Source organism: Ylistrum balloti, unplaced genomic scaffold (assembly GCF_031769215.1).
Source record: "Ylistrum balloti isolate Yb309-2 unplaced genomic scaffold, AGI_CSIRO_Ybal_v1 Utg370136, whole genome shotgun sequence".
Taxonomy (NCBI): domain Eukaryota; kingdom Metazoa; phylum Mollusca; class Bivalvia; order Pectinida; family Pectinidae; genus Ylistrum; species Ylistrum balloti.
In genome coordinates this window covers 100,981-113,545 of record NW_026782145.1, presented here as the reverse complement: position 1 = coordinate 113,545, position 12,565 = coordinate 100,981, and the positions used below count along the sequence as shown (strand labels likewise).

Here is a 12,565-nt window from a genome sequence, read left to right as displayed (position 1 = left end):
ATCTAGATGTCTCTACTTACCATGAAGATTGTACTAATAACTCATCTATATCTTGCTTTCAGATGCTGCAGTTTATAGAGCAAATCAAGATGGACAGACTGGAGCAGTCTTATCACCATGGCGATTGGCACAAGGACATTGAGTGTCTGTACAGTGTATGATCTTATCAGGAAAGTCTTTGTATCGCTGGTTGTTTGGTCCATCTAGAACCAACATCCATGGCTGATCTGTTGTCAGCAAGGTCAAAGCGTGTGCACATTGTGCGACGCATGAGCATGGAAACGTACATGGTACGTATATATCCAGGGTCACTCACTTACGAATGTGAGTTCACTTCCATAGAGGCAGAGAAAACAACATCAGCAGTTGAAATCGTTGCGGTAGCAGTAAATAAGTTACGTCTCGGAAGTTCAGATAACTATGAATTAGCTGAAGTTTTGTCAACTGGTGGGCAGTTATGTAAAGAAAGGCGACTTGAACCTTCAGAAAATCCTGTTCGTATTCAGCTGTTGTGGCCAAAAATCATAAACGCAGAAATGGAACGCGGCTCTGGATTAACTGGTTACAGGTTCTACTTGCGGAAAAAAGATCCTGACAACCATACTAGAACTTCGTCTTGGCAAGATTACCATGACATAACAAGTCCTGCAGATACCTTTCTCACTAGCTTTTTACAGTCGCCAACGAACAACAAGGAATACCCAGACCTATGTAATTTACCTGATCTGAACGAACGAACACTTCTAGACAACATCAAATCAAGATATCACAACTCCAATATTTATACGTATGTTGGGTCTATACTTATTGCTGTTAATCCATTCAAGTTCTTTCCCATTTACAACCCAAAGTATGTGAAAATGTATCAAAATAAACGTTTAGGGGAACTACCACCACATATATTTGCAATAGCCGATGCAGCATTCTACACAATGTTGAGGACAAAGAAAAATCAGTGCATAGTGATTTCTGGAGAGTCAGGATCCGGAAAGACAGAGAGTACAAACCTTCTGTTGCATCACCTGACTGCCCTCAGTCAGAAGGGGGCACACGGCAGTGGAGTGGAACAGACAATACTTGGCGCAGGCCCAGTTTTAGAGGTTTGTACTGATTTTAAATGTTCCTGCATGCTAGTGCTTTTTCTGCTTGAATTATACAGGTGCTTGTGTCTGTATAAATTTGTAAATGTAGTAATATTTCACCTGAAAATTTTGGAAGATACTCTTTTTTTTGCATAAATATGGTAAACTAATACAGATTTTAGCTGGGGAAACAACTAATATTGACAGTGAATGGAGTAAAGAAAATATTGTTGTGATGGAACCTTGAATACCAGGAGTTACATACCATTCACAGTTTGTCTTCACTTTGTAACTGTCCTCTGTTTATCCAGTAACTTTTTCATATTTGAAACTTTAAACCAATCTCTACTCTGTATGATTTAATGGGAACAATGTTGTAAATACATATCTTGACCAAACCTGGAACTGGTTTGGTCATAATGGCACTCAAATACAAACTCAGATTCTATTGAAAATTTTGCGGAATCATCCTAATTTCAGCACCAGATCCTGTTTTAGTTTGGAACCAATTTCAAAATCATTGTTGTTTTGGCTTGGACGAGCTCCATTGATGGTAGATCTTTGAACAACTGTTTGAACTAATACTCATATTTTGTATCACCACTACAAAGGAGTGGAAATAAAATGTCATTATTAAAAAATGTTATGTCAACATTCACATAAACATTTTGTAGATGTGGCTTAATGCTTAGGTTCATTTTTTGATGAAATTTTGAGATAATGGAATTATTTGTTGAATGATTTTGTTTAACTTTCTTCTTAATTAACAAATGTCATTCGACATATGATACAAGTTATTTGCATTATTTTTGCTGAAATGTGATAAACTCTGCTTCTCTTTTGAAGGTTATTTATGAAATGCTTTGATCATGAGACACTATTTTAAACTCTGTTTTGAACTAATTCTACTACTAAGACATCATTTGTTCATTACATGTAATGTATACAGATTTATATGAAAGGTCAATTACATTATTGTCAACAATATTATTCACTTTCCTGTGTGAATGCATTTCATTACTGGTCCTATAGAGCTGTGTGTGCTGTGAAGGAGTTGGGCTAACTGGATACATACTGTAGGCATTTACTAAAGTTAAATTAAAAGCGATTTTAATTTGGTTTCAATATTTTGTGGGGAACACCATATCAGGAAGTAATCCTTATATTTGTTGCCTGTCAATCACATCAAAGTTTGTTTACATTCGCTTGTGACATCCCCCAGAATCAGTGTAAAGCTTTATCTTGATGCAGTTGTTATAAAGACAACATTTCATGTGGACAGATACATGCATTGTAAATTTAAAGAAAAAAAATAGGTAAGTTGAATATTACAACCAAAAGATTTTATTCGATGGCCAGATGTCTTCAGTACAAAATCCCTGTGTGCTAACTGAACATTAGCTTTGGTTTGGAAATGGAAACTATAGAAATACGTGTCATTTGCTCATCAGGTATAATATATTTTGTTATCAATAGGAAAGGATTGTAAACATCACCTCTGAGGTTTACTTGTCTGACTTCGTAAGGCTGCCATTTGTTGGGTTTACCATGTGAGATGGTGGAGGTTTCAGCTGAATTATAGTGAAATATTTCTCAAAAGTTTCATGTATTGCAAAAAAGAGCATTCTGTGGGCTAGTTCAGTGTTGTGTTTTCTTCATACAGTTTTTATTACTTTTGGAGTATTTGTGGCATTTTATTTGAAGTTGTTACAAAGTGGCTTAAAAGGAACTGTTTTTGTCTAATGTTGAAGACATTATTTTGGACAGAGCTGTGCTGGCATACCTTGAGGTGACTATAAGTTTTAAATGAAACTGTTTGAAAATTTGTTGATGTCAGTTCCTGAATTAATCTCTTAGTATGACAGGTAGAGCATTACTTCAGAACTCCAAAATCAAGTCGTTTGTTTAACATACATTCATGTTCTTGCTTTGAAGCAAGTTCTACACACATGCTGTTCTGTGACTCACTTATCTGTTTTTTCCAGGCATGGTTAAAGTTGTCGTTCTTGAATTGCATTGATATGTGCATGCACATTGTGACAGTAAAATGTGGTCCCTGCAACCTCAGCAAGGCCCCTGACTTTGATCTCGGTATATAACAGATAGTAAGAGTAAAATAAAACAGGTTTCATAAATGGATGTCACTCTTCACATACATGTACGTATAGACAAAATATGGTCATGTACTAAAATTGAGTTTCTGGTAATCGCTATTTCAAGTTTTGACCTTGACCTCAATTACAATAATATAATAAGGAAATTGCAAACTTCCATTGAATGATGTGCCAGATGCTTTGTCAGAATTGATGTAACTTGGTGCATAAGAACATTTCTTCTCTTAAAAGTTTCGATAATAATCTTACTTTTTGACTTTGAAATGCTATTTTACCCTCAAAAGATTTGTTATACTTAGAACTGACTATTAGGTATACGTTAGCAATCTTTGTAACATGAAAGGTTATGACCCTTGCACTCCTTACATTACCTTATATGAGATCGATTGTACAATGTGTAGGTGTTGACATCAAAAACATCCCCCAACATCTACAGAGGTAACCAGGCTACTTGTATAGTTGTTTCTTGGTTGTCATTAGCCTAATTGAATGTTATGACATGTGCCCTCTGTTTAATGTCGTACACATATGGTTTCTGACATAAGCATCAACAAGTCAAAAACATGTTTGGTCTTTGTTTTTTTCTAGTCTACATATAGAAGCCAGTTGCATTATATAATTACAATAGTTTTTCCTTCACATCTTTTTTGCTAAGTTTCTTCAAGGTGATTTTTCCATTACAAAAATAAAGAATTCATCGGTTGGAATTTTCATAGCTTGATATCCCTTAATTCAGTTAACTTTAATATTTAATGTGGGATTTCAATGAACTAAAAGCAACAAGCGATTTATTGATTTGAGGCAGATGTTGGGGTTGATATATCAATTAATCTACATGTACAGTATACCTAGGTATTATTTGCAATTCATACAGGTGATTTGCATTTTGGTAAATCAATTGTTGCTGTCTCTTATTGTAATCCTTGTTTGTGTTTTCTGTTAAAGTATAATCTTACTTACAAATGAAAACATTCAAATAATAGAACATAAAAAGAAACAAGAAAATAGTTTCAAATCTTCTGTATCAAAGTTTGCATACACCATCATTATAATCAGAAGGCATGATGTGTGGGTTTTTTTGTTATATGAGTACAAACTACATTTTATCTCGGTATTAAATTAGCAGTTACCAGTTGGAATTTATTTTCTGAATGAAGGTTCTGAATGATATAGATTTTTGCAGTGTAAGTTCCTCATTTTACAAGTAAAAACATTAATTGCACCAGGAGATGTACTTTCATATGATGTCTGCCTCAGGTAGCATATCAGGTAGTTTGGCCTTCCTGGTGCATGCTGTGGTTTCAAAGGTGCTAGACAGTACAAGGTGATTAACCATCTGGTAGTGATGTACACCAGACTGGAAATTGAGAAAATTGTCATGAGGCAAAGAATTTTGATCTAATTATAAAGAAGGAGCATTTACTAACAACATGAGAGCTTGTATGATTGATAACTTACAGTTAACCTCTTTCAATAAACACTCTGCTTTGGATACTTTCGAGATCATTTACAAGATATAAAAAAAGGTTAACAGTTAGACAAACATATTCATAATAGAAATTTCCTGTTATTTTAGTTTATGTATGAGAAAAATAAAACAAAACAGAAGTAGACAATAAGTCCAGGGAATACTGAATAATACGACAAATTTTAACTGTTTCACATTTATTATATGTATATTTTGACTGACAATTCAGACTGATAATTTTGATACATTAGATAAAAACTACATTCATCAGTGTTGGAAAAAACTAATAGAAAAGATCACAGTACAATCTTGTTCTGTTTGCAATTTTAATTCGGATATCAGCATTCATATGTCAATTTAAAGTGCCATCCAACTGAAATGTCACATCTGTAGGGCATGTTGATACTCAATATTTACAGTAGACTGTTACAATATACACTAGAATAAAAGGAACAACATTGTAGGCTGATAATAAAACACAACGGTTGTTTGTGGATCCTGTTTTCTAGTACAAGTCGGTTATTATTAGTTGAGTGAAAAGAACAGATAATGTTATACAGTATTTTTATTTTCTATCATTCTATTTTTGATAGAATCTTGAAATTCTCCAATTTGGCTGATGTCTTGATAGGTCATGTTTACATGAAGAGGAAAGTTTCTGAATCTTTTGAATTTCAGTTTTTAGGTGAAGATTTCAGTCCTGTTGTGTTATACACCAGCGAAGGAAAGATACTATCATATGTTTTTATATTTACATGAAGCATATGGTGAACGTTTGGTATTACGTGTTTACTCTTGCACTACATGGAAATCTCTAAAAATGTTCCTCATTGGGTCACCGACATCTTAAAAGTACAGGTACATATTTATATGTATATGTTTAACTATAACAGAAACAATGTCCAATGATATATATCAAAATAAACTTGAATAACACATAGATTTAAGGATCAGTTTTGATGTCTCAAGGTGCTGTGTAATTGGCATAAAGCCCCTGATTGTACCACAAGAAGGCACTGGTTCATTTAACTTAGTGTCGCTGCTGTCATCATCTGTTGCTATTATCTGAATCTTTGTTCAGGACCATGGTGAAAATATCATCATTTGACCTGGTACAAATTACTTAGTCTTGTGTACTTCCTGGAGCCATGTTCTGAGCCAGTTTTATATAAAAAGATTTATATGCCAAGCTATACTGCGTACAACACATACAGTGTATTGATATCGACTGACATTTTGTTTCATTTCCACTTTGAGTCCTTAAATTATACTGATATTTATGAAGATAACTTGTACTGAACAGGAAGATTTGTGAGATATTTTGGTTCAGTGGACTTATAAAATGCGTCACATTAAACAGCAGTTGCAGTACAAATTCTAAGCACCTAATTTTATAATGAAAGCATGATCATTTGACTGTAGATTGGACTTAATTTCATGCTTCATTAAGAGGAGAGTCGCTTTAGTCATATCTGTTATTGTCATGCTTTACTATACTAGCCAGAAAAATCAGGGTAAGTTATTGTCAGGTGGTGTTTTTGGGTATAATGCATTTAATATTCAAGCATGTGGTCTTGGTAGACTAAACCGAATGACAGTAGGATAACGCTGTTACAGCCTAAATTATATCAAAAATAGAAACCAGCTATTGATCTTGGGACTAATGATTACTATACCCTTTGCCACCCACAAACAAAATAAAATGTGGCCGATTTCCAATCTTTTATCTGATCTGATCTGTATGACTAGTAATTTTCCATCAGTGATAGAGAGTGTAAGATCATACATATCTATTAGCTACATATCAATTCATCATCTCTACATCAGAGTTTACCAGGTGCAGGTTTATCAAAATACTTCTAATACAAAATCATTTTCCATCCATGAAGTCTTTTCAAAGTAGAAACTTCAGTCATTGAGACAGTAAGATTTAAAAAGAATGATCATTAATTTTAGGACGTTAGATGACCTCGCATGTTTTGTCAACTGTCAGAAGCAATTGTGCACATCATCTGAAACCTCTAAAAGTCTAGTTTCACTCAAAACTTTGATGATTGCCTGTATAAATCTGAATTCTGGTTGTTTCCTATGAATAACTTGAATAATTTACTATAAATTACAGGTAATCCATACAGTTTTTGACTGTATTTACTATAAATTACAGGTAATCCATACAGTTTTTGACTGTATTTACTATAAATTACAGGTAATCCATACAGTTTTTGACTGTATTTACTATAAATTACAGGTAATTAGTACTATAGCATTTGACTGTATTTACTATAAATTACAGGTAATCCATACAGTTTTTGACTGTATTTACTATAAATTACAGGTAATCCATTTGACTGTATTTACTATAAATTACAGGTAATCCATACAGTTTTTGACTGTATTTACTATAAATTACAGGTAATTAGTACTATAGCATTTGACTGTATTTACTATAAATTACAGGTAATCCATACAGCATTTGACTGTATTTACTATGAATTACAGGTAATTAGTACTATAGCATTTGACTGTATTTACTATAAATTACAGGTAATCCATACAGCATTTGACTGTATTTACTATAAATTACAGGTAATCCATACAGTTTTTGACTGTATTTACTATAAATTACAGGTAATTAGTACTACAGCATTTGACTGTATTTACTATAAATTACAGGTAATCCATACAGTTTTTGACTGTATTTACTATAAATTACAGGTAATCCATACAGTTTTTGACTGTATTTACTATAAATTACAGGTAATTAGTACTATAGCATTTGACTGTATTTACTATAAATTACAGGTAATCCATACAGCATTTGACTGTATTTACTATAAATTACAGGTAATCCATACAGCATTTGACTGTATTTACTATAAATTACAGGTAATCCATACAGCATTTGACTGTATTTACTATAAATTACAGGTAATCCATACAGTTTTTGACTGTATTTACTATAAATTACAGGTAATTAGTACATTTGACTGTATTTACTATAAATTACAGGTAATCCATACAGCATTTGACTGTATTTACTATAAATTACAGGTAATTAGTACTACAGCATTTGACTGTATTTACTATAAATTACAGGTAATCCATACAGCATTTGACTGTATTTACTATAAATTACAGGTAATCCATACAGCATTTGACTGTATTTACTATAAATTACAGGTAATCCATACAGCATTTGACTGTATTTACTATAAATTACAGGTAATCCATACAGTTTTTGACTATTTACTATAAATTACAGGTAATTAGTACATTTGACTGTATTTACTATAAATTACAGGTAATCCATACAGCATTTGACTGTATTTACTATAAATTACAGGTAATCCATACAGCATTTGACTGTATTTACTATAAATTACAGGTAATTAGTTTTTGACTATAAATTACAGGTAATTAGTACAGCATTTGACTGTATTTACTATAAATTACAGGTAATCCATACAGTTTTTGACTGTATTTACTATAAATTACAGGTAATTAGTACTACAGCATTTGACTGTATTTACTATAAATTACAGGTAATCCATACAGTTTTTGACTGTATTTACTATAAATTACAGGTAATTAGTACTACAGCATTTGACTGTATTTACTATAAATTACAGGTAATCCATACAGTTTTTGACTGTATTTACTATAAATTACAGGTAATCCATACAGCATTTGACTGTATTTACTATAAATTACAGGTAATCCATACAGTTTTTGACTGTATTTACTATAAATTACAGGTAATTAGTACTACAGCATTTGACTGTATTTACTATAAATTACAGGTAATCCATACAGTTTTTGACTGTATTTACTATAAATTACAGGTAATTAGTACTATAGCATTTGACTGTATTTACTATAAATTACAGGTAATCCATACAGTTGACTGTATTTACTATAAATTACAGGTAATTAGTACTACAGCATTTGACTGTATTTACTATAAATTACAGGTAATCCATACAGTTTTTGACTGTATTTACTATAAATTACAGGTAATTAGTACTATTTACAGCATTTGACTGTATTTACTATAAATTACAGGTAATTGACTGTATTTACTATAAATTACAGGTAATTAGTACTATAGCATTTGACTGTATTTACTATAAATTACAGGTAATCCATACAGCATTTGACTGTATTTACTATAAATTACAGGTAATCCATACAGCATTTGACTGTATTTACTATAAATTACAGGTAATCCATACAGCATTTGACTGTATTTACTATAAATTACAGGTAATTAGTATACAGTTTTTGACTGTATTTACTATAAATTACAGGTAATTAGGTCTGCTGTATTATCATTTATTTATTAACTTATTCATTATCAATACCATGTGATTACAGCAGTAATTGGTGTAGATAACATGTAACTACTTAGGTGAAACGGTCTGTTAACTATAAATTATAGGTAATAATTAAGATAAAGCAACTTGTAATTACTATAAATTATGATTTAATACTCAGGTAAGTTGACTTGCATTAGGTGATTGCTCTTGTTTACATATTACAGGTAATTATACTCAGGTAAAACAATATGTAATTACCATTGATGCGGTGACTGAAAGTGTTTCACTGTATGTGTGACATTGTACATTTACACATGAAATACACCGGCAGGAAGGATGTGCCAGCTGTATGATCAGGAAGTGAGCACCTTATCCAGGGTCATTACTACATCATTATACACACATGCAGTACTGAAACATCACACACACTTATGATATCCTGATTCACATTAAATCTAGTCAATGTTTCCAAATAAAGTACATGGCTTGGTTTAGCTTAAGTCAACTGTTGAAGATCTATGACAACTGCTAAGGTCTAAATTATGGAAACAAAGATTTAAAGTGAAATCAAACTGAAATATCACTGTTGAGATATACTTCTATGGCAGGTCATAAACAGTATTGTTATTGTTATGAAAATGCAATGCACCAAAATGAAATGAGAAAGTAAATATTCAAGGGTATAGATATTCATAAAAAGTCTCTGTCATGTTAGTGATCTATTACAAAGGATGTACAAGGAAAAACACAAAAGACAAGGAAGAGCAGATATATATCTATGGAACTATAATAAGATCAAAGCTTCAAATACATATTGTAGATCTACTAACTTGTTTGTTTCACTTCCATGATTTGCTAGATCTGTATAAAGTATGAAACAAGATTCACCAAGGATCAATAACATATGGTTTGTTTTCCTTAATTAAGATTACACCAAAACATCATCATTGGTAGACAGAATATCCAATTTGGACGTTTAGAATATTTACAGTTGTCAGCTGTGGTCAGAGACGATATAAGGGGACATTAATATACAGGAACAACACTTAGGGAGACATTAGTATACAGGACCCTAGTATGGCAACTACAAACAGAAATGGTCTTATGTGGAGGTCATGGTTGTCACAAGTGCTGGCTAGTGGCCATGTGTGTGATAAACACTAGATACATTATAAAATCTCAAACATTGGTCTCACCTTATCTGTAAGAGTGCATCATCGTTATCATACTGACTGAAATTATCAGTAGATATATATTTTGGAAAATGATGTTGGTCTGTGGTGTTAATTTGTGTTGCTGATGATGTGTGAATTTCTAGTTTGGTAATGGTTTTTGTTGCTGATGATGTGCCAGTTTTGTAATTACAGGGAATATAAAGGATTAATAGATTGTGATCTCCTAAGTAACTATAATGTAAATGAGATTGATTGAGGAATGTTATATGGCTGGGTACAGATGGGGACTGTAGAATATGAGATGTATTTATGTACAGATTCCAGTACAGTTTTTGGCCAGTCTCTTGGGACATTAAGTCTAGTCTGATCTGAACAGAATTGTCTGATTTCAAAATTGTTGCCCAATGTCTGATTCAGTCTTGATTCAAATATCACTTTTCATCAACAAGTGCCAAACTGTTTTCTGATCTGGTTTGTTTTCATGATAATTTGACCCTATAAAAATGTGATACTTAACAATGAAAAAATTGCTGGAAATGCACCATCCTGTCCGGTGATATTACACAATGTCCATCTATCTACTTGTTAGTAGTCACCTAGCATACACACATATCATATAATTTGTCACCCACACTACGAAACATCCAATTCTCCTATAATACCCAGACCTATGTCTTTTTCTTACAATATGAACATCTGGTTCGTCAATATCCTGTCCACTGAAGTGTGTTGCCCGCACCATTAACCTCTAACCACCCTTAGTCACTAAGCAATACCATAGTCACTTTGACTCTTAGGCAATAATTGTTTTCCTTGGTAAGAGGGCATGGACAATTAGATGGGTGTATGTCAATTTTCATGTCATCACTACGACTCACTGTATGGGAGATGTATATAGGCATCACTGGACTCACTGTGTGGGAGATGTATACAGACATCACTACGACTCATTGTATGGGAGATCTAAACAAGCATCACTGGATTCACTGTGTTGGAGATGTGTACAGGCATCAAGGGAGATGTAGTTTATAGAAATCACTGAGACTCATTGTATAAGAGATACAAAATGGGATCAATGGACTCACTGTGTGGTAGAGGTATACAGGTGTCACTAGACTCACTGTGTGGGAGAGGTATACAGGTGCCAATAGACTCACTGTGTGGGAGAGGTGTACAGATATCACTACGACTCACTGTGTGGGAGAGGTATACAGGTGCCAATAGACTCACTATGTATGTGGGAGAGATATACAGGTGTCACTAGACTCACGGTGTGGGAGAGATATACAGGTGTCACTAGACTCACTGTGTGGGAGAGGTATACAGACATCACTGGACTCACTGTGTGGTAGAGGTATACGGGTGCCAATAGACTCACTGTGTGGGAGAGGTATACAGGTGTCACTAGACTCACGGTGTGGGAGAGATATACAGGTGTCACTAGACTCACTGTGTGGGAGAGGTATACAGGTGTTACTAGACTCACTGTGTGGGAGAGGTATACAGGTGTCACTAGACTCACTGTGTGGGAGAGGTATACAGGCATCACTGGACTCACTATGTATGTGGGAGAGATATACAGGCATCACTGTACTCACTGTGTGGGAGAGATATACAGGCATCACTGGACTCACTGTGTGGGAGAGATATACAGGCATCACTGGACTCACTGTGTGGGAGATGTATATAGACATCACTGGACTCACTGTGTGGGATATGTATATAGACTTCACTGGACTCACTGTGTGGGAGAGATATACAGGCATCACTGGACTCACTGTGTGGGAGATGTATATAGACATCACTGGACTCACTGTGTGGGATATGTATATAGACTTCACTAGACTCACTGTGTGAGAGATATACAGGCATCACTGGACTCACTGTGTGGGAGATGTATATAGACATCACTGGACTCACTGTGTGGGATATGTATATAGACTTCACTAGACTCACTGTGTGAGAGATATACAGGCATCACTGGACTCACTGTGTGGGAGATGTATATAGACATCACTGGACTCATTGTGTGGGATATGTATATAGACTTCACTGGACTCACTGTGTGAGAGATATACAGGCATCACTGGACTCACTGTGTGGGAGATGTATATAGACATCACTGGACTCACTGTGTGGGATATGTATATAGACTTCACTAGACTCACTGTGTGAGAGATATACAGGCATCACTGGACTCACTGTGTGGGAGATGTATATAGACATCACTGGACTCACTGTGTGGGATATGTATATAGACTTCACTAGACTCACTGTGTGAGAGATATACAGGCATCACTGGACTCACTGTGTGGGAGATGTATATAGACATCACTGGACTCACTGTGTGGGATATGTATATAGACTTCACTGGACTCACTGTGTGAGAGATATACAGGCATCACTGGAC

General features: G+C 34.1%; 1 protein-coding gene across 1 annotated transcript in view; it reads left to right on the top strand.

Annotated features, from left to right (window-relative positions):
* The first annotated feature begins 218 nt into the window (after nt 1-218).
* LOC132550612 (unconventional myosin-IXa-like) overlaps nt 219-12,565 on the top strand; it is a 101,688-nt gene continuing 89,341 nt past the window's right edge. The window contains exon 1 of the mRNA XM_060214703.1: nt 219-1,100. Within this exon, the coding sequence (XP_060070686.1) occupies nt 219-1,100 (882 nt within the window). The remainder of the gene's footprint in view (nt 1,101-12,565) is intronic.